Below are 27,214 nucleotides of genomic sequence, written 5' to 3'. Positions count from 1 at the left end.
TGACTTTTTAAAGGTTGATGAGTCTGGATAAGATGGATATGTAGCATGGAAGTGTTTGCCATTTAAAACGGTTTTGTTACTTGTTCAGAGTCCAAAAGCCTTGTTCTTTTGTACATGTAAAACAAGAACGACAATGGAAGTGTTTTTCTCCCCTCAGTTGGGTTCTGCTCTGTGATTTTGTTCTTGTGTTTTTTGTGAATGAAGCCAGCACCTCAGTCTGGTCTTCATCACAGAGCTCTGCTTTACCCTCAGGTGTTATTGGCACCGCACAGCAGTGATCTCACACCCAAGATTGTCATTCCTTAATGGCTTCTGAATGCTTGCAAACCTGCTCCCTCCTTTACCCTCTCTTACATTTGGTCAAGGATCAGAGGTCTTCTGAGAGTGCTGGAGAAACATCCTTCTCTATTCTGTCTGTCTTCCAGGTATAGATGAGAGCCAGTGTGTTGAAACCATCCTTTTCAGTTTGATTTTTCATGACAAGGCTGGGAAAGAAGCTCTTATGAAGGTTTCTGTTATATATACAGTACTTTGCATAAGTCTTAGGCACATTAGTATTTTCATCCCAAAAAAAGCCTGTTATTTTTTATCTTTTGCTGTAGTGTGTCAATAGGAAATATCAGTTTACATTTCCAAACATTCCATTTGCCATTAATTGTAATAATCCAGTGAAATTTGGGAAGCACGAGGAGTCTGACAACAGCCGGTATGATCTGATCTCACCGTCATCGAGTCCGTCTGTGATTACATGAAGAAACAGAAAAAACAGAGACAGATTTAATCCAGAGGAACTGCTGCAACGTCTACAAGATGCTTGAAGAAACTTTCCTGCAAAGCTACCTGAAAAACTATAGGACAATAGAAGTACACTGATAAATAAAATCTATTTATGACATTATTTTTTAAAGCATCCTCACTTTACAGCATTTTCACACAAGTGCCTAAAACTTTTCACAGTACTGTAACTTTGTAGTTTTTTCTGTTTCTTTCTGTTTTCTTCATTTTACAGTTTCATAAAATAGTTTGGTGTGATACGATTCCAAACTTAGGGGGGGCCAGAGGGGGACCAAGCTTGTTGACACGGGGGCAACCCCCTAAAACCACCCCTGAGTCAGGGCCTTGTGTGCTCCGTGGCCTGTGGTGCTCATGTGGTAAATGCAGGTTTGAATCTGGCCTCCCCAATAATTTCCTTTCCACTGTTTCCATCAATGCAGTAAAACCCTAAAATAATACTTTAGAATACAATAAAACATAAATTTAGTTATGTATCTGATGATACTTGATGTTTTTAGTGCAAGTAGGCTGTAGATTCCACTGCTCTCTGAGAATTAAAAATTCTCTCTTTCTTTTTTTTTCTCTCTTTTTCTCTTTGTCCCAGCTTTCACAACGGGAGCTTTCACAGACTTCCACCTTCTGACCAAAACCCAGAGCAATACTCAACAGTGAATTACTATTGCAAATTCAATATAAATCCAATCTAACGTTCTGTCCAACTTTCCAAATGTGGAGAAGCTTCTCTTATGCAACCTTGCCATGACTAATTCTGTTAATGTAACAAAGCATCAAATCTTTAAACCTCTCCAATAGTTCTGTCCATATAGGCTTTTAGTGTGAACTTGGACCTGAATTGATGTAACTTGGCAGCACATTTTTGGAGTTGGACAATAATACATTAAAAGAAGCATATGGAGTGTGAAGTATTCTGACGCTGAGCCATTTGCCTCATCTTCTGCAGGTTGGATGTGCAATTTCTGTGTTGCACAAGAGTTTGGATTAGGGAGAATCATCTAAACTCCAGTCATCACCTACAGCAAAGGCATTTCATCTGCTATCTGTGACTGTTGTTATGCATTTAATCAACAGTGCCTCAAAAGTTCACCTGCTATTTCGAAAAAACATACATATTTGTGTCTTCAGTTCTGCATGGTTGCTTAAATAGCTATTTTGGGGGGTTAAAGGGTCTCAGCTAAAGGGCTAACAGCAAAATTGTTTTCACAAGCTGCCTCTTGTGGCTAGAATTGCATCCCAGATATGATATTGAGCAATTTTGAAAATCTGTAAAACAGATTTTGTGTTGAAAATTCCTGTGGCTTCTGGCTATATTCTCTCTGCACCTCATCAGCAGTATAGTTTACCTCTACTTGAGTTTGTGGCATTTGAAGGCTTCTTGTGAAACCGATTATTAGTGTCGCATACAGGAATTAAGTCTAAAATATGTTTAAAATATATCATTTCTATTTAAAATGAGGGCACAGCATAATAGCTTACTAAGGGATGCAAGAATAGGAGGACGTGATTAAAAGAACGTTAGTTTTTGTGTGAAACAAACTATCCCAACGTCATTGACAAACCTCTCAATCCTCTCCAAATGAAGCAAGAAAGCCCATGGCTTTAGCTCAGCGATCAGTGATGTTATACACAAACACAGTTTGACATTCCAACTGTGGGATGTTTAAGCCAAGAAAAAATGATCCAAAATTTAATAAACAACCATTATTCTTTGAATGGATGTGAAAAGTGTGTTTCTTCTGTTTATTGAGTTCAGGGATCCAGCATGTGCTTTACAGGACCTGCGTGTCTTGTGACCTTCTGTTCCACCGTTTCCCTTTCTCTCATTTCTTCTCGCCTCTCAACACTAATTTCTTTGTTTCCCTCACTTTTTTTCCCCCTCTGCTTTAAAGCAATGACTTGTCACCTTCTCATTTTGTGTACTTGGAAACAATATCTTACCAAACTTCTTTTGTCATTGGTTTGGCTTTATACACAAGTTTAGATGCTGGTTTTGATCAGACTTCAATGGGTGGTGCATTAATATCATCATTGTGAGCAATGATATTGCTGAAATTGAGTTAATAAAAAACTTGAAAGATGCAGGCACCCACACTGGAGTCAAAATAGTGTTGGCTTTCCTTCAATGAATATTTCCAAACACTATGAAATCATATTTTATTTCGATTACATTTGCTATACACTCAGTTTCTCCTTGTGCAATGACACACTGTATCTCACTTACCAAATAAATAAATAGACGTTGATTTGAGTTGAGAATATTGGCCAATCAGAATCAAGTATTCCAGAAAGCCATGCAATGGATTTAAAAAGTTTGACAAATGATTTAAAGATCTGTAATTGTTACCTATTGTATTTCCCACCTGTTTCAGTGAATGGAGGATGTATCTCATTCTGTTCAGAGAAGGAGTGCGCTCCTGAATTGACAGCAGAAGAAGGAACCTCACTGCGCTCTGGACAGAACCTGCCAGTTCAGTCTGGAGCCCAGTACCACCACAGAAACCACTGTGAGCAGCCCGGACAGAACCTTCACCTGCAGGAGAGCCCTCACCGAGACGCCAGGTGAGACCTCCCAGCACATTTGAGCACTTGGATAGGTCAGCAAGAACAGTCGCTACATGAGAACTTACTTTTATGACAAAACAGTAACTAAATGCGCTATTTAAAATATTAAGTGAATTTTGAACATTTTGAAGCATAATGTTATTTACATTCAGATCCACTACAGATCTGATCTCCATGACATTGACTGTTTATTTGCTAAAACACTGAAAGATCATTGTAATTTATTTTGCATAACCTAATTAATATTCATGAGTGATGATGAATACACCGCCTCCCACCTACACTACCATTTAAATGTTTGGGGTCACATTTTTTTAAAGAAAGTATTGCTGTTATACATTTATAATGTTACAAAAGATTTCTATTTCAAATAAATGCTGTTCTTTTGAGCTTTCCATTCTTCAAAAAATCCAGAAAAAAAATGTATAACGGTTTCCACAAAAATATTAAGCAGCACACAAGTTTTAGAACATTTATAAGCTTTTCTTGAGCACCAAACTCAGAATATTAGAATGATTTCTGAAGCATCATGTGACTGAAGACTGAAGTAATGGGTGCTGAAACTCAGCTTTGCATCGCAGAAATAAGTTACATTTTAATATATACTGAAATAGAAAACAGTCATTTATTCTTTTAGAAGCATTAAAAAAATCTTACCAACCCTGAACTTTTGGACAGTAGTGTAATAAAACTAAACAAAGTAAAGCCAATTGTTGCTTTTGATTTTTATCCATGATTATCAGTAAATGAAGTGATTGTAAGACAGAAAAGGACACCTATTAAACACACTGTTCAAAATATAAAGTTGTACACTAGGATAGTAAATCTAGTAAAGTATGTAAAGCGTTTAAAGGGGTAGTATAATGCCCTTTTCACAAGATGTAAAATAAGTCTTTGATGTCCCCAGAGTGTGTATGTGAAGTTTTAGCTCAAAATACCCCACAGATATTTTTATAGCATATTCAAATTGTCGCTTTTTGAGGGTGAGCAAAAACGCACCGTTTTTGTGTCCGTCCCTTTAAATGTAAATGAGCTGCTGCTCCCGGCACAGAGGGCGGAGTTTCAACAGCTTGTGTCCTTTTACCTCACACAGACTTGCACTGAAAATGTCAATGTTTATGTTCAAACCGGAGTCAGACAATAATGGAAAGGCTCAAGAAGAAGTGACAACATGTAGAATGCAACAGGACATTTCTGAACGGTTAGTTGATGAATTTAGGTACTGTAGCTTATGTGTAGTTATCTTCTAGTCATTGATTAGCATATTCTGTCATGATAATCTATAAATCGCGTGAGGGTGTGATGTAAATTTTAGGGTTGGTGATGTCACTAACCCGGGAGGAATGTCGTGTAGTCCCTACCAGCTGTTTGTTGTAATCCTTAAAAAAACTATTTCTTTAAAAGCAAATATATTCCTTTGCTTTGAACTTTGAGCTTCGTAACTTTACAGATGTTGTTAATGCTTAAACAGCAACATTACACACTAACTAAAGTCAAAAAAGTGAAATCATAATCAACCACCCCTTTAAGATAGTCTCTGCGATTTTATAGTGATGCTAATTACATTAAGACTGTAAACACATCTGCAAGTCAAATAATGTAGGTTGTTTTATTGAGGCTTAATGCAGTGTGTAACAAGTCAAACAAGCCTGTCAAACACTGCAGTACTGATGGTGCTTCTTGGCTGCGTTTGTTTTTTAAACGGCTAGGAAAAGAGACTGTCCTCGCTTTTCTGTTGACTTCTGTGTAGCCGCAGTACAGTTGAAACCCATAGTTACAGCAAGGGATGCTTTCCAAAGTGCTTTCACTCAAAACACGCCATCCAACTCTCCCAATATTGTCGCTGAATGTCACTGCTCCTGCCAAACAGGAAGTGGTGAGCCTGAATGGAGCGACTCATGACAAACTTGAGGCTTCATTTAAGCCAGTGCGCTAGCATTAGCGGTTTCCCGCACCAAGTGAAAAGGGGACTTAGACAAAATCCTTCGTAGGCTGCAGGGACAGAGGGCCCTTCTCACATCATTCCAGAGCTTTGCACACAAATCCATAATGAGCAAACTGACAGGAATTATTATGTGGAAGATCACAGCGACGCACAGGGAAATTTGACCCCCATTCAAGGGGGGCAAAGATTCCCACTATAATGGGGAGTATTGTAAACACAGAGCATTTAGAGGCCCACTATTATACCTCCAAAACCAGGTGACTTCTATTTAGCCCACATGTAGGCTTCGGTTAACCCCTATTGTGTCATCAAAGCCTGTCATACGCAGAGCATGACAGCCTGCCTGTATTCATCTCTCTCTTTTCTTATTTTTAAATACCCATTCATAGCCATAGTTCAGGCCAAATTTCCTGCTTCATTTATTCATGGAATTGCTCAGGAGCATTTGTGGTGGATCTAACCAGTGTTTAAAGTACACCGCAGTGGAAACCCATCCAGTGACTGTTTCAGAAGCGAGGGGAACATAAAAAGTAGCTTCTGATCAGCACAAACCAAACATTATAACCTAATAAGACCATGTAAGGGTTTGCAAAATGAATCTCCAATCGCACCGCTTTTGGTTAAACATTGTCAGTGTTAACAGAGATGTTTGAGAGTGCAGGCTTGCCAGGACCGGAGCACAGAGCTTGTCTGTGTCCGTGGTGTCTGACAGTGCAGAGTTGGCAGTACTTTGAGAAACCCTTGCCTTTATCTTTCAACAGGCCCGGGCTGTTAATAGTGTGCATATTCTTCCTGCTCCGTTCTGCCTAAACGCTCCTCATATTCCTCTGGGTGTGTTTCATTCTCCCGCAGGTCTGCTGGCTTTCAGACGGAGCTCAGCTCGTTGTCTCTGTCCGGTGGCGTCAATGGGTGTCATGCTTTGCCATCGTACCCCATCAAACAGGAGGGCTACAAGCTGGGATCGGCCCTGAGCGACTTTTCAGGAGGGATGGGAGCAGGTCGCAGGGAATTGGACCGTCCGAACAGCGGTGGTGGCGGCGATGACAGTAACTTAGCAACTGTTTTGTCATTGTCGGCAATGGCGGTGACTGTGTATCCATTTAATAATGAAGATGGCTCCTCCCCACTAGCTTTGTCCCCGAGCTCGCGTCACTCAGCAAGGCCGAATGCGAGCGGACTGAAGAGACGCTGCCTCTTGGTGGCCTCCCAGTCAGCCTCAGAGGGAATCGATATTGCCGCCAACATCTGCTCCTCCCAGATGTCCTGCGTTAACGGCCTGCGCACCAATTCGTCGTCGCCTACCGCCACCGCATTCTCCCACAAGCCTCTCCCCGCACCCAGCCCTCAGCTGCCGTCACCCTCCACCTCGTCCTGCCTCCTACCCCTGTCCTCCTCGTCATCATCCTCCTCAGTGTCATCAGTGGAGCATTGTGAGGACGTAGCCTCCATGCAGCCGGGGCCCGGCGTGGTTAACGGCAACGGGCTTGGACTTCTCATACAGCCCGGTGCTCTGCTGGACAGCTGTACTCTGAAACAGGAACCGGTGGATGATTTCTCTCCAAGTGAGGAGGAGCTCTTTCAGCATCATTATCACCATCTGACGAGCCGTGGAAGCCACTGCGTTGGGCATTCCCACCATCACCACCACCACCACCACCAAACAGGCCCCCCACGGCCGCCCATGCCCCCTCCCTACCACCTGCACCAGTACATGGGCTCCGGCCCAGGAGCTCTACTGCATCTTCAGAGCCAGCAGCAGTCTCCACCCTCAGGCCTGCTGGCACAACCCAAACACACAGGCCTGGTCGAACAGCAGGTGAGCGACAGGGAGGATGTATTTAGCGATAAGCAGGTATGCCGCTGGATTGACTGCAGCGCGGCGTACGAGCAGCAGGAAGAACTGGTTAGGCATATCGAGAAGGTCCACATCGACCAGCGAAAGGGTGAGGACTTCACCTGCTTTTGGGCCGGATGTGTCCGTCGCTACAAACCCTTCAACGCCCGCTACAAGTTGCTCATCCACATGAGGGTTCACTCTGGAGAGAAACCTAACAAATGCATGGTAAGTGTTCACAGTTTTTAACTGGCTGTCAAAAGTGCACAATTTTCAGCAGTTTCCCATAATGAAATTCATAGAGGTGATTATAACTGGCAGCTGAAATGGCCTTGAAAAGGCATAAGCAGTATTTTGGACTGAGCTGTTTTAGTTGGAATCCTCAATGACTTTAATTTGAGTGGAAAGTTCGTGAAACCGAATGCCGGTATAATTATTTTTAATTAAGAAGGTCAGTTTTAAAATCAGTTTTTAAGTATGTATTATCAACAGAGGACAAATAATTCTTTCATTTAGCTTTATTAAATCAAATCTCTCTTTAAGGCCCCTCAAAAGTGTTTCACAAATATAATTTTTTTAATTTTATGTCAGTTTTATTCGAGAAATAGATTTGGAAGCTTAATTTTTTTGTAACAGCTTTGAATGGACCACCTATGCCTATTTTCCTCAACATTTTTTTTTTTTTCACAACCATATCACATGGCATGAGAAATTATGATTTCAACCGAAAGCGCAGCTAACTTTTCCACTGACGGGTTTGGGTATTTAATTGGACCTGTAGTCTAGCTGTATAAATAGTGTTGTGGTGAAACCCGAAACATCCAGGTAAAACTCTCTGATTCCACAAGTCAACACACTAATCAATGTCAAAGTGCCTTTTCTAACATTCTCAGCTCAAGTGGAAAAATGGCTCCAGCCCCACCAATGCACAAGTCCAAATACACAATTAGTCCACAATTTGTGTAGGGTGAAAATCTGGTTGTTTTCTTAAGATCTCTCTCTCTCTCTCTCTCTCTCTGTCTTTTAATTTTTTTAAATGATTGAGATAAAAAAAGTAAAAAATACACATCTGTTTAACATAACCAAATAATGCATGCACTTGATCCCTTTAAATGGGAGGTTTAAACATTTAGCCATCCCACAAGTATTGAGCGAATTGGTTCTTTATCCAAACTAAATACTTGGAAAAATGTAGTAGTCTGTAAGAACGGAGCCGCAGAGGAGATGACCAGCGAAATTCCCCTCAGTTGCTCAATCTGAGAATGTTGGATTTCTTGTCAGATATATTCTGTTTCATATACAAGACTCTGTCCAAAATGGCTTTTATTTTACAGATACTTAAACAGGCTGCTTTAAAGTCGGCATATTCCTTAAAATGCCAGGATACCTTTTTTTTTATCCAAATGATCTGTTTAGCCATGTCAATAGGAGACAGCTGTACGCTAATATGTGGAGTATGTTACAAGGGTAACATTTATATTAGCTAGCATGAAGCAGTTCCGTTGAGGTTATTAATGACAAGTTTTGTTTATTCTCCCGAGGATGTTGGTTTACTCTGAGCTCACAGCAGCTGGACTGACAGATGTAATTAGATCATGTAAATTCCTTCCAAAAAGTGCAACTATATTTTATGGCATTGCTGCGCACTCTGTGGCATAAACTTAGTAGTTCTGGAAATTATTTTCGTGACTTGTTGCATTTGCTGTTGTATATGCATTATTGTTTAGTTTTTTCATAATAATCTCTCTTTTTCTGACTTGCTCATACTTTTCCAATAGTGTTGTAGGGGTTCTGTTCTTCCTCTTAAACTCTGCCCGGAGTATGTGGCAAGATTAACCCCCGGTGTCACAGCCTGTCAGAACAAACAAACACTCATTTTCTTCAGATCGATACTATGCAGATGCTAAGATAGGAACAAACCCATGTATTGTTTTAAAATGGCTGGACATTGTTTCTGAATATAGTGAGGGCCTCTCACTGAGTCATCTTTGTCAAAGTTTAGTCTCTATTGTGCTAGAATCATGTTATCGTTTCCTACGCAAATAGGTGAAAAGAAAAATGTAAGTAAAACGTGAAAGCATTTTCAAGTGTTAATGGTTTATTGAGTGATTCCCAACCCGCAGAATGTGTAGCCTAGGTGGTAATTAAGATTTCAGGTGTTTTGTTAACAATTTAGGGCTGGCAAATATTACCTACTGACATTTAAATGAATTGTTTAAGACAAAAAATTGTTGTGTGTAAAAATAAGTTTGTGAGGATTTAACTTGTAGCAGAATAATTTTACTGGGTGAGTCTGTTTTTCGCAGTTTTGATTGTTTTGTTTTTGTTTTTTTTTAAATGGAATTTAATTATATTTATTCTAATGGTAAATTATATTATGCAATTTTGCAGTTGCAGTTAAAGTACAGACTCTAAACAAGACACAAACAGAGTGGTTCTGAATGAAAACTCATTTTGATTCATTCAGTACCTTGTAAACATTGGAGAAATAAAATTAATTTAATAATTATATTTACATTTGACCCTGCTCAGATTCTGACGCGTTCTCATTTTTTCCTCCGAAACGATGCCTTCCTGTAACCTCCGCAGGAAGCAGCTTTTGTCTGAAACATGTTGCATTTGTGGCCCTCGTGCAATATACAAAGACATGTTGGTATTCTAGCTATTTGTGCAGAGGAAACCGATGAGACATTTTGATTTAGAAGCAAATGCTTCAGAAAACCCAACTAATCCCTTTATTATCTTTCCAACTGCAGATTCCTCTGAGAGCGCACGAGGCATGATTCCTCTGCATCCAAACACAACACTCCCTCATTCCTCTCTCTCTCTCTTTCTCTCCCTTGCTTTGTCCTCTCTACCAGCTGTGCTGCATTTGATTTGTATCATGCAGCGCCTTGGCAGGAAAAAGTCATTATCACAAACATAGGACGGGGTTCTGACTCTCTGCTTTGTCACCGGCCATACCTGGACGCGGTTTTATGCCCCGGCACGTAAAAACGCAGCTACATCTGCAAGCACTGAGCTCGGCAGACCTCTTAAAACCACTCTGCGGAGTTTGAGAGCCTCTTTTTGGTTCACTCTCTCCAATTAAAAAGCACCGCGGGCTGTTTTGTGGTAGTCGGACAGCAGAGGAGAAGGCATCTAAAAGGAAACAACATAATCTTACTGCAATATCCTGTTGTGTTTCATGCCTAATTCAAGTGTTGTTTTAGTTTATTGGTTTTTTGCCCTCCTTGTCTGCATTAATATTAAAAATTTATCCAGCGACTACTGCCCCGACACTGTCCCAGGGCTCTTATACGTCAGTGCTGTACTGGATTCAACTTTGTATTTCAGATCACCTATCCCAGCTCATGAAAATCATGTAAATGCTCATCAAAGCGTATCTGTTGATAATACTCATGTTGCTTATCCAGTTGATCATGTTTGATGAGCAGATCCATACATCATTGAACATTTATGATTGTTTCTTTATTGAATTTCCTCTTGAATGTATTGGTTTAATCCTATTACATTAATATCTTGGCTTTGGTTTAGCGTGCTTGCTGTCGACATGAGGTTTTCTTGACATTTTCTGCAGTTTGTGCCTGCTGTGACAGGTTTAGTAAATGGGCTGTGTTCTGTTCTGTATTTTATGTGGTTAGTGTGTGTTTACTACTGTACTAAACGGTCACTGAGTTCTCATAGTCATAATAACACCTTATTAATTCCTCTAACCTTTTAGATTTTACTATGGCGTTTTCCTGCGTCATCTGTGCTGACATTCATTCAGACATGTCTGATGCAAATATGTCGGTGTATTTTGGAACCGGATTGTTTGTTCAATCATTTATTTCTTGCGTTTTTTTGTCATCTAGTTTATTTCAAGTTGTCTTTTCATGTCTTATCAAGTAGTTTAAAATATTAAATCAAACATTTTCCTCACCTATGGTTTTATTTAATCACGGGTTGGAAAAATGAGCAAAATATATATTTTTAATAATAATAATCAATTATAATTATTACTTTACTCCAATTAGTTTGCCCATTATTACCTCTGAGGTTGCCGACCCCTGTTTTAATGTTTCTTTTTTGTGAAATATTCAGTTTACTAGATCTCATAGGACAGGTTTTTGCAATTAATATTGCATTTGTGACCTAAAGCAGTAAATGTTTCTGAGGAATGCACACCCATTTGCTTGTATTTCTCATCTCTGTCGTCGTCACCATCACCAGACAGCTGGTCATTGAAAATTTGGCTCACCAAAAAGTATGTTTTTATTTTTAAATAACATTTCGTAATATAAAGGAATATTAGGATTTACTTCCTAAACCACACCTTTTTTGTTACCTCATCAAAATAATTGCAGAGCCACCCTTATGGCGCATTCGTTTCAAAGTTTGAACATACAGGCCTTTGCTTGAAGGAAAATTGGCTCAAACAACCTGCTGGAAAAAACATAGATCATGGAATTTCCTTTCCCCCCCCTCTTTGCTAGTGTGAAACCGGCAAACGTATATATAAAGATTTATTAGACTGATTTTTGGATGGGCGCTCAGAATTCTCCAGCAGCAGACGGCCCAGACCTTAGCCAAAATGGCGTGTTTTGGAGTAAATGGAGGCTTTTGTGAGCAATCAACACAGATGCTGGAGATGAAACGGCTCGTGCCATTAGCTAATTAAAACGCATGGCCTGTGCATGAGCTGACTTTTTCCTCTGAATGCACGGCGAAACCCAAGCCGTCTGGCTTGCCCCAGCAAAGGCAGCAAGTGGCGTTGATACTAATGTGGATGTACTAGAATGAGCTGCTGACATTTCTGCCCTGTCTATTTAACTTAGCAACTGCCAACTCTCTAAGCCCCATTATGCTAGCAGGTAGCGACAGTTACCTGCACTGACGCAGCAGGACTCGAGGACTGTTTCCTATCTGTTTCCACTCCATTTGCCGAAGCTTTGCATTCTAGGCGAATTAGTTTTAAACAGTGGCTCGGGGAGGTTATTCTGCTTGGGGTATTTAATGGGAAGGTGGAGTGAATGATTCCAGTACAATCACTGTTCATATGAGTTTTCAGAAATGTCATAAATTTCATTTGAATCCAAGTTTCCAGATGGTACTGCAGAAGAATGCACACGGTCAGAATCGTTTTTACAACTACAGCTCATAATTTGCAACCTTCAACTCGCTAATGTATCATCACATGAAAGTTACGGTTGAATTATATCTTTAATTTCAAGATCAACAAATCCGCCTCTTTTTTTTTGCTTGCTGTCAGATCCAATCTGAGACTCGGTCGTCTTTTCGTCATACTAATAGCTAAGCAACGGAGACCATATGTGATACATATATTAGCATGATGAAACTGCTGGCATAAAATGTCTGAGATTTGTCAGGAGACGGATGTTTTGGCAATGGAATGAAAGGCCTGGGAATTGATGGATCGTGCTTGTTTTCCTTGTCAAATACGCCAGGCCAAGTTCTTGTCAAGCCGTAAAAGGTTTCCAGTCATTCTGTATAGTAATGCAATCCAGTCACTACTCCTCCTCTCTCTCTTCCTGTCTTACATTCTGCCACTTAAGCATTCTTAATAGCTACTTAACCAATAATCATTGTCAAATATCTGGTAGCTCTTTTCTCCTGTTAAATACACTTTTTTTTAAAGCTTGCATTATGGCATTCATTATTCATGATTGGCATTCACCTCAGCCAATGCACCTCATGGCTGTAGGGCTTTAAATGTGCATAACCAGGTATCAAAGATTGAAATATCCATACATGTTTTGTGCTAATTACATTTGTCTGGAATGCTATGCTATATTTTGAGTAAGTAATTTCCTGACATTTAATTATATACCTGAAATTTGAGACTGATGGCCACATTATTTTAGCATTGTGTCATAGACTCATATCTGTCCCGAATCCAAGTGCTTAATCTGTTTAACCCTGCAAGTGGGGCGTATCGTCTACTAATACACTGAGGGGACCAAACACGGCTAATGGCCAAAATTTCCTCAGGCTTTTTGAGCGCTAGACCCTGCTAGACACAGTCCTTATGCTACATACATGTATGGTTTTATACACAGATGAATAGGCTTAAGTTAGTCCCATCATTCGTACTATGGAGAAAAATGCTAGTCTTCCTTTAGTCAATTTATAATGGACTTTCCATCAAATTTGTCAAAGGTAATTTGGAACGATCTCCATTAACTTAATATTTGGAGGTACTCCTCGTCAGAATTACTCCGGGGAATATCTCCATAAAAAGGTGGATTGTTGACTGAACTTTAATTTACTATTCCCTTATTCTAGCTTTGTGAGATATGAGAACATTTATTGCACTTTTTATTTGGTTTATTTACTGCACAAAGTTGTGGGAACACTCAAGTTTTTTTTATTACTATTGTCCTATTTTTCCTATATAGCACTGTTTATTTATATTAGCACCATATTGCTTTTATTATTCAATATCAGTATTTTTATTAGCCCCATATAACCTCTGTCTGTATTTTCTGTAATTGTTTATTAGCATTGCAGCACAAACGTGCGGAAAATCAGTTGTTTTAACATGATCCAGCCAGGTGACATAAAAAAAAAATCTGGTGCACAGTGTGCCAAGAAAATATTGAGCTGTTGTAAAGTGAAGTGTTGCTAGTTAAAGGCAGATATTTGGCACTCAGTATATGTTTCTGCACATTTGAGCAATGTCTTTTGACTTGTTTAGCACATCTTTTAACTTGTTCCCCGCCAGCGTTTTCTTTTCCTTTTTACATTTGCCAGTCAGCGCCAGCATTTTTTTATCATTCTCACAAAAGTTTGATGGCCCCCAGAATATTTTGTTGTATGAATATCTGAATATGCAATATATCAAATGAAAGAACAGAGCCACTGCTTTTAAACAACATTAAAAAAAAATATTATATTATAGCTTCATGCAGTCTTTTTTTAATCAACACTTGAATGTGATTACGTTTCATAAGTTTCTACACTTTGAACAAAAAGCTAAGAAAATAGTTTTTTTTGTCACGTGTCGGATTCAGAACGATGATCAAAACATAGATGGAGTCGGTCGAGTTCATCAACACCCCCAAGGCTTTCACATACCACTTCCTGGGTTCAACATTTCATTCAGTAACGTTGGCAGTTTTGATTTATATGCTGTTAAATGTTTGATGATCTCATTATTTTACATAAGCAATGCTTTCTGCGTCTTCTCCACCTGTGTTTTGATCTGGAAATTCTGTACTCTTTCAGGCAGGGAAGCGTTGTGTCATAAATGATGGAAAATTCTGTCAATGGCAGGGAAAGAGTTAAAGAACTGCTAGTCATATTTTTTTATGCTCATTAGTCATACATTTTTCTGTGAAGGTGATATGCATTGACTGTTTCACATTTTACAAGCTGAGCTCAATCAGACAGCCTTTGTTACATAATGTTCGCTACAACAAGTAGCCTAATAATTTAAGCGTATCCTTCATTGTCTTACAGTGAGGCATTTATGTAAGTGATTAAGTAAGTAAATGGCCAAATTTTCATAGGATTTAAGAACAAATGTGAAGCTTATTATTTTCATAAAGACATTTACATTATTTATTTTATTGTATTTTTGAGCTGTAAAATGGTTCCCATGATTTTTACAGTTGTGTTAAGGTTTTAGACATAATGTTGTCATTACGAAAAAGCTTAATCCAAATTAGTTTTGTGTTAATCAACATTAAGTCAGTGAGTGCTGTAACATTAAGAGTGCTGCCGATTGAGCTTAACTTATTGGACCCAGAATATTCCTTTAATAAAAAAGGACATTTGTCTGTAACATTTTGGTCACAAGTATGGTAATAAATATGTTTTATTAATTTTTCATGAAATTCAAGTGCTAAAAGAGTTTTTTATAGTGCTTTTATTTCACTACTTACACATTAGAAATGTGGTAATAAATTTGAATAATGGTGATTTAATGTCTCAGTGTGGGCCCTTTATGGCCTAAATGTACACGGGGCCAGTCATAAATGTGTTTAATTTAGAGTACCTTCCTCATTGTCACTACAGAGAGCATGTTGACATGGAGCGGATGCCAGGTGCCATCTGCCAAACACTCCTTAGAATAAATAACAGTAGTCAGGGCGCTATTTACATCACACCCAGCCTTTCCGCAAACATTCGCCATAAACCCCATCATGTAAACAGAGCACGGACAGTTTTGAGTTAAGACTGAATATCCCAGTGTTCTAGAATGGTTTTGTTGAGATACAGATGGGCCATGGGACTTAGCAGAACCGAGAACCAGTTTAGTATCCCAAGTATCTCTCAAAACCAAACCAACCCAGTTAATAAACAGCCACATAACTGGAGGCTTTATGGTGCCCCTCTAGTCCGAAACCACGTCCCATCTGCGGTCTGAACAGAGCCCAAAACTAAGTGTGGGAGGCTTGTGACAGCTTCTCTCTTACAAACTTATGGGCTGTGACAGCATTCTGTCTCATTTGTCATCTGCTGTCACTCAGATAGATGTAACCAGAGCAACATCTTCACCAAAAGCCCTTTCCATAAAACCCCTCGCCACAGCGACAGTTATGGGTGTGGGGGTGCAGTAAGAATGTGGTACACTGGAAAGACGCTGTTTCGGTTCCTCATTTCAAGCGGGGTGTTATATGGAGATCTGGCAGGACGTGGTGCGCTTTACTGCTGACTCACAGCTGGATTCAACCGTCCAATTAGAGTTCTCCCCATGAAACTATTCATACTCCGCCAAAAGAGCTGTCCACGCTTTCTCAAAGCGCTTGTCTATTTATGTAGTCAAGTCCCTACATTCATTTGGAGGTATTGCTTAGAAACTATTTCAACAATTATTGATAATAACAGCAACCTCTGCACTTCCTACCAACATGAACTTTATGAATGTTCTTTCAGCCAACAATACTTGAATTACACTTTGACTTGTTAACTTGGTTCTCCATTATAGCAAAGTGCATTCTCCAAATGTTTCTAGTTCAATAACTAATGTAACTTTTTCACAACTTCCCAAGATCAGTTATTTTTACCCTTTAATAATGCTAATATTTTTTCCTGCATGTGCCTCGGAAAGTGTGGAAGGTTGTTTCCACATGTAGAGTAAAAGGTAATTGTCATATAAAGTTTAAATTAAAATCACATTTTGAGATATGAAGTCGCAATAGTTAGATATCAAGTCACAGTACCTTTTTATTTTGTTTACTCTGAGGCAGAAAGGTTTTACATTTCATATCTACACTATCGTTCAAAAGTTTGAGGTCAGTATCATTTTTTGAAAGAAAATAAGCAAGGATGCTGCTCTTTTGAACTTTCTATTCATTATAGAATCCTGAAAAAATATCATGGTTTCCACAAACATTTTAAGCATCACATCTGTTTGTAACATTGATAATAGAAATGTTTTCCTTGAGCCCCAAATGAGCATATTATAATGATTTCTGAAGGATCATGTGACATTGAAGACTGAAGTAATGATGCTGAAAATTCATCTTTGCCATGAAATGAATAAATCACATTGTCAAATATATTCAAATGCAGCTTTGTTGAGCACAAGAGACATAAAAAAAAATCTTCCAGACCCAAACATTTGATCAGTAGAGTACAATTTGCCAGACAGTATTATCCAAAGCAACTTACATGGCATTTTTAAAATCAGTTCATGCACTCTTTAGGAATCAAACATGACCTTGGTGTTCCAACAGAAATGTTTCCATATGAAAGTGCCCGCTCCATTTGTGCTTGTGAGTTTTCATCGAGATAACATGCGATCTGTAATTGTGTGCGGCTCATTGATGTGAACTCCCAAAGATCAGTAGCGCAGACATACAACTCTTGTTTTGTTCATTTTGGTGACAAACCGCCAAAGACTTTTTTCCAAACAATGATTTCATTCCTTCACTAAAGGTCTCATGAAGCATTCTGATAAATTCTATGTGACCTCAAAGCCCATGGCTCATCAATTCACCCCTTAAATTTGATTTAAAATGACAGGTTTGTGAAGCTATAAAGGATTCAGTTTCAAAATGGACTTGAATGTGACCATAAAGAAACGCTCCAAATCTCTGCATAATGTCCAGCCATTGTTTCCACAGTAGTGAAAAATTAAGAAAATAGCACGTTCTATGGCTCCTTGAAGACTCAATATTATCCTCTTCAAAGCTTAAATACAACCAGAACAAGTGACACGGATGAGCCAAATTCATATTTCAGCGTAGAAAAGCCAAGACTTAGATTAGGTCATGCACAATTTAATGCAAAGATGGAAAGTGGATATTAGCATTGAAAAAACACACTGCTTTGTAATACCGTCAGCGTCTCGCTTGCAAATACCAAGAGAGGAGCGAGAGCCAGACCTGGACTCATATTACTGCTAAGGTAAACAAGTACGTGATGAGAAATTTCGAGTTAAATACTCCATAAATATGAAAACATTTACTGTGGAATATCACAGGACACTGAGACCTTGTTATTTGGGTCTATTTTTTCTTTCTCTCAACTGAGTTATTGATTTTATGTGAGGTATTTGTATAACATTTGGATACAAGCTCTTAATTTATTTTATTTTAATTTTTTCACAAATTTCGAATAGTTTATCTTTTTCTTGCGCTATTAAATTTCCCATTTAATAATGACTTGGTCTTAGTATTACATATTATTTATTTTCAGTGCAAAACATTAGTCCTTGTATTCCACTGTGATTCCACATGATTTAATGTGCAGTCATGCTGTATGACGTATCATTATTAATAATGTGTTCTGAAATATGACCTGATAAATTGCCCTCGCACTGCACTTTTGAACAGAAAATAACAAAACAAGAAAATACTGAAGGGGAAACGCAACAATCAGGTTCCCAAAAGACAACAATACAAGCTTTCTCTATTGTAGTTCAGTTTCATCACATATCTGGAGGGCGTAAATGTTCTACTTCTCAATCCAACTGTGTTAGATGTCACTCGACCTTTCTACATCGTCAACCAAAACTGAACACATTTAACATCTTGACCTATTGTCCATTTGAATAGTTTTGTTTTGTTCATGAATCTGACAGAGCCTTTGACGCAGAGGTGTTTGACTTGGCAGGCGCAAGGCACTCTGGGATGTGTATTTGTTGTCAGGTCGGAGATATAAAATAGCTTAGAGAGTGGGCATGAGACAGACCCAGCTGTGTCAACTCTGAACATTATGCCAACAGGGTGGAGGGCGGAAAGAAAAGGCGAGAGAACGAACGTCGGTCAGGAGAGTTTATAGTTTATATGTTCCTCACAATGTCATATAACGAGAGATGTTGTGAAATGTGGCCTTTTTTGGTGTTTAGCCTAGAGTTTGGACGACGTTTGAACCTTAAGAGGTATGGCATGACCCTGACAGCCAACTTTTTCAAATAAAGAGCTCATATGTGAGAATTATGAGTTTGTGTAATGAAAGTTCAGCAAGTGTGATTCTCATCCATAAATCGAATGTAAAAGCAACAAGTTTCTCATGGCGGCCAGTTAAAGAGGAAGTTTCTGAGCGACTGCAGTCAAAGTATTTGTCATGTTACCCCGTGTGTTGTGCCAGCGCCGCTGGGAACCGAACGCTAGCAGGTGTCAGAGAGTAGATGGGGACTGACGGTTAATGGACGCTGAGACCTTCTGTGTCAAATGCTGTATTTGCCCCTCTGCAGGCATGAACACTGCACATATCATGTTGAGGAGTTTCATTGCATCTCACTGTGCCCTGGTTCATGTTGCACGAAACGGGGAGATAACTGATGGCTCGGTGGTATTGTAAAGTCATCGGGGCGAGTGTAATACTCTCTAATTAGCTATTAGTGATACTTAGAACGGAGAGAGTGAGAGGCCGGTTACTGGAGTGACAGACTGTGCTTGGTGTCCATCAGCGCTTTGCGGCCAGGGAAACCGAGAATGCTGTTTGGTTTCTTTGGTGTTCGGTTCAACAAAGAAACACGGATTAAATAAATTTGACACTAATTTAATGGTGCCAGGTCTTTAGGCCTGTAATATGTAGGGGAAGATGAGGGAAGATGGCCCACTTAAGAAGAACACTGTGCCTTTACAGTACTAATAGTGATGTCTTTAGCATGTGCAGGATGCATCATCCAATATTTTATTAAGCAAAATAAATGGAAACTTTTGCTAATTTAGTTTTGATGGCACAAAATTGGGTAAATGACCCTCTTCCTGTGACGACAACTATTTTTGCTGATTATGTATCATAAATGTATGTCTGCATCTGTGTGCTTATAAATGATAGTTTTGCTAATGTACAAGAATAAATCAAATATTCTGTGTAACATATTCTGACAATTTAGTTAAATTCAAATCAAATAACAGAATTCAGTATGTAAGTGTTCAAAAGTTTGGGGTCAGTAAGATTTTTTTATTTATGTTTTGATATAAGATTCTTATACTTAACCAGGCTGCATTTATTTGATCAAAAATACAGTAAAAACAGAAATATTGTCAAATATTAGGCTATTACTATTTAAAATACTCTTTTCTATTTTAATATATTTAATATATGATTTATTCCTGTTATGGCAAAGCTGAATTTTCAGCAGCACATTACATATCCAGCATCTTCAAAAAGAAAAATCCATTCCATACAATGCCAACCACTATTTTAAAATCAGAAACAAGCCTGAAACATGGCCATGCATTTCAGAAGAGTGCTTACAGGTACTGTATATTAGATTACTTACACTAATCTGTTTTCAGGATGTACTGCATCAGTGAGCATGCCACCTACTGTAGTCATAAATTCAAATGAAATACAGCAAGCGAGGGATGCCAGAGAACGTTCATGCTGGAGTTTCAAGTTAAAGGCTTTTAGAAAGGAAGAGAACATGTGGAAGCAACAGTTGACCTTAAAGAGGACCTTCACTCGTTTCTCCCTCTGTAAATCTGAATCTATTTCTAGGTCAAAAGAAGATCACAGCTAGTTTTGGTTGACAATATATCTTCTGGCTGGTAACACTTTGACGGTACGCCCCAGAACGACTTTGGGTTAAGTGCTCCCATAAAGATCCATATGTTTCCTGCATGTTCTAGTTCAGGATTCCCACATGTAGCATAAGTTGCTAATGTCTGACTTTCATAGCGACCGAGGTCAGAATCCATAATACACCTTCAATTCAATTTCCCTCAAAAACGTTGCTCAGAGTGAGGTGGGGGGTGCGTAATGACTATGCGAGAGGCCCAATTTAGTCATCATAGGTTGCTTCCTGTGAAGGTCCCATCTACAATCTACATGGGTTTCAATCTGGTTTAACCAGTGTTGCACGAGAACAAAAAAGTCTGTTCGGAGCAATTTTGCTAGTCATTTACATGACTACTTCCTCCACCGGTTTATCGGCCAAGCCTTCGATCCCATCTGGACAACATTTGTCAGCTGAGGATTTGTGTATGCATCACATTAGGTATGAATCAAATGTTTTGAAATTTGAAAGTAACGGGCAAAAGAGCAACAAAGAAAAATCAAAGATTCCTGAGAATAATCGAAAGTGAATTCCCTTCAGCGCCGTTCCAAAAGAGAGAGAGAGAGAGAAATTAACCAGATCTTTGATTCATATTAGGCCTCCTATTAGCAACAGATGAAGTTGGCTGCTAAAACGAGTGGCGTTTGGATGTGGAAATGAAATGTGTAAACTATGTAATGCGAATATTTTAGCTAAGCTGTGTTTAATTTTGTACCCTGATGAAGTGCATGAGAAACCTGTCTCCCCTTAGCTGTCTCATTGAATCATATGGATATAATTTCATCCATTTACGTTTTTCTGCTCTTTGCTGTGGTTGCCAGGGGGCATTTGGAAACAGGCAGATTAAAGGCACATGTTCGCTTTCGCCTGTAGTTTTTAGCCACTCCATCTGAGCTCCGCTGTTCTCCGTGCCGAAAGACGTGTCGGCGGTTTCTCTTTTACAGGTCACAGTTACTCCAGGCGTTCAGTGGTAAACCTCGTAACACCTTTCGGTCTCCAACAGGAACCAGAATCGATTTCGTACAAGTGCTGATCACAGAACATCACCATAACCCGCAGACAGACCTTGTATTGCATATCTGAGAGCGCTGAGGCAATTTGGATGTCACAACGAATTACAGAAAATGTGTCTGGCAGTAAGAAAAGAAGTCATGGTGCTCATTAAAATTTGCCTTTAAGCCCACTAATTATGAGTAATAATGTATTTAATGCTTGTTAGTTGCTAAAGGTTTTAATGTCTGAATAAACGCATGCCTGAGGGAAGGTGAGATTGGTAGTTACAGTATAATGGGGAAATATGTTTTATGTTTCAGAGCACCTCCGAATGTTAACGGGAACAGCAGTGGACCTTTGACTCCACGGGAAAGAATGTGGCCTGAATGCAATTCCCATAATAAGCTAATTTTCTCTTCCTCTCAATCCTGGTCACTCCATCAGAGCTCTGTGTGACGTCATTAAGCGGCATTGGCCTTATTTTTGCGCAGAAAAATGTGCCATAATGGCTGGCTTGTGTTCTGTAGGTATTTAAAGGTATTAATGAACTGTTTTTTCTTCCGAGTGCTTGTGTACACTACGGGCTTTTAGTTGCCCGATGCCTCGTTGGACGTTTTCTGCCGCAATCACGCTTCATTTCCCATATAGTCATCAGGTTGAGGTTGAGCGGCCTCTGCGGCCCGCAATCATCCATGATTGGCTCTGTGCCCCTGACACAAATGTCAACCCGAACTGTCACTCTGTGTGTATACAGCAGATCCTGAGGCCCACTTCGGAAAGATGGCGTCAAATGACTTACCACAATCTACTTTCGAGGGTTATCGCTCTGTTTACCCTCACACAGCCCTTCAGAGGGGAAAGCTAAACACGTTTATGCCAATTAATGCGATTAGCTTGCTAAACTGTTTTTGCAAATAAAATCAAAGGGTAGTTGAGACTTAGGAGCTGTCATGGTTGGTTTATAGCGGTTTAAAAATGCAACATATATTTAGTTCGTTTGGAGTCTCACTTTTCTCTCTGATTTTTATGATGAACGTCTGTTTGTATCTCAGAAACTTCACATTCCTCGGTTTACGTTTGGGGATGTTTTGATAGATGCTGTCGTCAGTTGTAAAACTGGTTGCATTAGAATTATTTGGAAAATAATGTTCTGTACTTTTTGTGCTATTATATAAAAGAGAATGTTATGGTCTTCAAAAAGTATAAAATAAAATGCCAGAGACATAAAAAAGTGGAGAGACAATGAGAGACATTAAGAGAGAAAAAGAAATTCCTCCCGGTCAAATGGATTAAACTCTGGCAGATGGCTGTGTTTGCATGGCATCCCAGAATGCTTTGCTTTGTTTTTCAAGGTATCCCAGCATGCTCCGCACCTCGCTCCATTGGCAGCCAGTCCTCACACTAATGGCGGGCTTTACGCGATTAGCAGGCTTCTCTCTGCGGACCCATAAATTCAATTTAGCCTGAAATTTGTATTACATTTAAAGAAAGCAGCGAAAGAATGATCATTTCCCCTATACATAAATACACACATTTTTGGGACGTACATACTCGCGGTGTTTGTTTTGAAAACTCAAGTATTTCAGGAGTCAGCACGCGACATATATCTCTGGTGTGATATGTGAGTACGGCTTGCACGGTTTTCTGAGACTTGTGGGTATATTCAGAGATGTTTTCATGTTGTTGAATAATACAGGCACAAATTGTGGTTCTGGTTTGAGTTTGTTCTTAAACCCAAACTCTAAATATTAAACCTCTGCAATTAATTGTGCTTGAACTAAAATTGGAGTAGTGGCTGCTGAAAATTTCTTGGTGGGCATGTTTAATGTATAAAAACATTAAAAGAAATGTGCCAAGCCCAACATTTTGAATGATAGTGTAAATTGTTTTGAAAGACACACATTTCCAACACTGTAATTTCCACCTCATTTTAATTAATGTATTGTGCTTGATAGGATACTTTGTAGCTACAGTAATTTCTTTGCTAGCATTTATGAATGTCCTAGATACACACAATTAAAGTATATTTATATAGTATAATTTTTAACTCTTTATTTAGATGATATTTATGATGAATAAAAATTATTATAATTTTTTTTTGATTGCAACAGAAGATTGAAATTCTGAGCCGGCCTCAAGGCAAAATGTCTCTGATGTGAAAGTTTGTTTATGAAGAACATATTTTTACCTTTGACGCTTTGATTATTTTCTAATAAAAATGCAAATTCTGTTTTCTTTTTCCTGTGTATGTAAATATGTGTGAAAGTGAGTTTTTTGCTTGTTTCCACATTTTTTTAATGTGCCATATAAGAATTCTGCGCACACAGATACACACACTGTATAATCCAGGTCACTCAATATATCCCAACCGTGGCAGTCTAAGGTTTCGCCCCGTATTAAATGGCCTGGCCTCAATAGCAAGCCCTTTGCGAGTGATTGAAGGAGGCCAGAGCCCGAATGATGTTCTGAGAGCCCATTAGAAGAATGGAAGGCTCTTTCCTTCAGTGAAACTGGAGCTGCGATAGAAGCGGGGGCCTCAGTTAGAGGTCAGTGGACAATAGAGAGCAAAGCTGCCATGTCAGGTTACACTCTCTCTGACACCTCCATAAGCTGCCACTCTGTCTCATCCGAGGCTCCTTATTGGTGGGCTGCTGATGTTTTGGGGCGGAGCTAAGAGATAGGGTTGTATAGAATTTATGAGGCCCTCAAATGACAAGACAACATGTTCTATCAGTGTGTCCAATGCCTCATTACACAGATAGACAGGTTGCAGAGGACCATCCTGGGATGACTTTAGGAGAACGTGTAGTTGGAAGGGGGCGTGGCATGGTAGTCAGTCGTTTATGATCTGTAATTTTAACGAATTCTGATTGGCCAGACCATGAAAATGAGCTAACGAATCTGAATTTCTTTTCTGATTCAAATGTTTATCCGAATGCATCGTTCACACTCATGCACAAATTAAAGGCAATGCCTTATAAAACATCGTCCTTCGAGAAAGATTACTGTTGTTGTCTCTCTGTCAGTTTGAAGGATGTAACAAAGCTTTTTCACGGCTGGAGAATCTGAAGATTCACCTGCGGAGTCACACAGGAGAGAAGCCGTACCTGTGCCAGCACCCAGGCTGTCAGAAAGCATTCAGCAACTCCAGCGACAGGGCAAAGCACCAGCGCACACACCTGGACACTGTGAGTACATGAATACATTCATTCCTACTCAACCCCGAAGTTATTCAAAACACACAAAAACAAACACTGCTCTTTACTGACACCATCCTTAATATAGAAATTAGCAGTGTTGGGAAAATACAAACTTGTAGTCATGCTACTGACTTTATTTAAATAAATTAAGTAGTTACAAGAAGTGCTACAGTTTTTAGAATCATCTTAAAGATAACTTCATTTAAATAAATCACCCTCATAAACACTCTAGTATGTAGCATTGAAGGTCTGATTTATTCTAATACATTTCAGTCTAAATGATTCATAGCACTGAAAATTTGACTCATATTAAATCGGTTCATCCTAAAAGGTCATCACTTTTCATATTCTGAGTTGGAAAGTTATTCTAATCAAAAGTTTATTTCAGTGATTAGGTCCTCTTTCTCATTTATAGCATTGGGAAACTCATTCATTCTAGTAAATCAGTTTGTCCTTCACTGTCCTAACTGTCATACGTGGAGTTAAATTTATTCTGGTGATTCGGTTCATCCTAAATAGTCATCTCATATACAGTATGCGACCAGTCACATGGGTCAGTTTTTTTAAATTGAGATTTATACATCATATGAAAGCTGAATAAATCGAATTTCCATTGATTTATGGTTTGTTAGGATAGGGCAATATTTGGCTGAGATACAACTATTTGAAAAGTAGCCTTTAAAGTTGTCCATTTATGTTTGCGATTCTGCTGCATTCACTCACAAAAATAAATGTTTTATATATTTACGGTAGAAAATGTACAAAATATTTTCATGGAAAAAGATCTTTACTTAATATCCTAATGATTTTTGGCATAAAAGAAAAATCGATAATTTTGATCCATACAATGTTTTGTTGGCTATTGCTACAAATTTACCTGTGCGACTTGTGACTGGTTTTGTGATCCAGGGTCACATATAGCATTGGATAAAGCTGAGTTGGTTGCCAGATTAGTATTGCATAATTGGACATTTTATAAAGGTATTGCTTACATAGGTGATGTGATGCTCCAAAATGTGTTACGTGATTTTGTTATGACGTTGTAGTATTGCGAACTATTTTTCAAAAGATTATTCAGACTGTATTTGAACTTATTTAGCCTCTCCTAAACTAAACTAAAGGGAGATCTATGGAGGACCTTTAAGTTCAGAGCAAAAGTCCCAACCACTTAAGTTCCCAACCAAATGGACCTTACAAACAATCCCGTAAATGTGCTGTTTGCTGCCTTTCTTTGACCTAAATGTTAATTTTGCATGTACAAAACATACATACGGTTATGTCTCTATGGGTTGATGAGGGGAAACGCGTTATATCATACACCGTTTAACACCACGCTCCGTTTGTGATAGCAACGACACATGGCAGAGAGAGGCAAGAACGTCTTGCATCCCACTCCAACCATGTGAGGAAAAATAAAAGTCAGGGAAAGACTTGAGCTAGTCTTTTCTCACTAACTGGCAGAACCCTATGCTGTATCACATCGCAGTACAGCTCCCGCACCGCGCTACCGCCACACTGCCACAGCCAATAAGACCCTCGACCCCAGATGCCCAGTGCTACACATTAACTTGCCTATGCGCCCTGTCACAGCCTTCCCACACGCCTCATATACAGTGAAAAAATCCCTCCGACTGTAATGATATTTATTCTTGACGCCCTTTTTTCTTTTTTCCATTCCTAAGCTTTCTCGTTTACTGTTTTTGGTGCGTTTAGACGGCAGGGGGATTATATGGCATTGCACAGTGAAAACAAATAAATGCGCAGAGACGAGCTGCCCTGCGAAAGGCTTGTAAAAACAGCGTTATTTAGAGAACGAGGGAAGGTAGGAAAGGAGAGCTAATAAAGGAAGCCTATCCACTTTCACTTTAATGACTGCCTCTTTTCTAGAAAAAAAGAGCAGTGTAAAATGCATGGGAGAAAATCACCTCTGCATGTTTTGGAGCGTAAGAGTGTGTTTCAGTAAAGTTTACCAGTGAGAATCATGTGTACACTGATATTTCAACGTTTCAACACTTCAACGCTGATAAAATGTGCAAAATAACATAAACCACTGTAAGTGCTTGTACAGAACCTGTATACCTACACATTTACCGAACAATCTGTATTCTTCTTTCCTCTTCCTGTGTCCTCTCAGCTGAAAGGTAGGATACTGTCTTTCCTCTTGAACTTTGACTATTTATTAACTCTCAAAATAAACAGTTATTTCACTTGTGTTTGTCCATTTACACTCAATTTGAAAGTGTAAATATTAAGGCTGATTACAGAAAAAAAAAATATGCGGTGGATTTCAAAGTCTAGTTGTAATAATTCTTAATTTTCTGATTGAATGCAATACTTTTAAATAAAGAAAGAATAATATTTTTAATCTAGAAATAGCTCAGAATATAAAAAAAAAACATTTATTCATTTTACATAATAATATTTCCCTATTCCTAAAACCTATTTATTTCCATGTTTAAAAAAAAAAAAAAAAAAAAGAATAATCCAGATTTTAAATGTGGACATTGAATCATACTTGAAACTAGTGACATAGACTTTCAATCTTAAAAACTGAATGTTAATTTTGGGAGTTCAAAATAGTTGCTTGTCTAAATTGTCATGTATTTTCAGCATCCATGTCTGTTCATAAATGTTCTGCACTGTATTTAATGTCTCTTATAAACTATTATTATAGCTACTCAATTCTGAATGCTGACATAATGTAATGATTAATGTCTTTGTGTCCATAGCAGTGTGTTTCCATGTCCTCTTTGCGGCTGACCTGCGTATAATTATGATTCTTTGACTCATTGTGCATTTCCTGTTTCAGAAACCATATGCGTGTCAGATCCCAGGCTGCACTAAACGCTACACAGACCCCAGTTCCCTCCGCAAGCATGTGAAGATCCACTCTGCCAAAGAGCAGCAGGTGCGTAGGAAGGTAA

General features: G+C 38.9%; 1 protein-coding gene across 1 annotated transcript in view; it reads left to right on the top strand.

Moving 5' to 3' along the window:
• Nucleotides 1-27,214, top strand: part of glis1b (GLIS family zinc finger 1b) — a 76,657-nt gene that overhangs the window by 29,780 nt on the left and 19,663 nt on the right. The window contains exons 3-6 of the mRNA XM_084389901.1: nucleotides 3,162-3,351; nucleotides 6,152-7,361; nucleotides 24,117-24,278; nucleotides 27,100-27,210. Coding sequence (XP_084246027.1) covers nucleotides 3,162-3,351; nucleotides 6,152-7,361; nucleotides 24,117-24,278; nucleotides 27,100-27,210 — 1,673 coding nt within the window. The remainder of the gene's footprint in view (nucleotides 1-3,161; nucleotides 3,352-6,151; nucleotides 7,362-24,116; nucleotides 24,279-27,099; nucleotides 27,211-27,214) is intronic.

The sequence above is a fragment of the Rutilus rutilus genome (genome assembly GCF_951802725.1).
Source record: "Rutilus rutilus genome assembly, chromosome: 19".
NCBI classification, from domain to species: Eukaryota; Metazoa; Chordata; class Actinopteri; order Cypriniformes; family Leuciscidae; genus Rutilus; species Rutilus rutilus.
The sequence above is the reverse complement of the archived record's forward strand: the minus strand, read 5'-3'. Positions and strand labels throughout refer to the sequence as shown.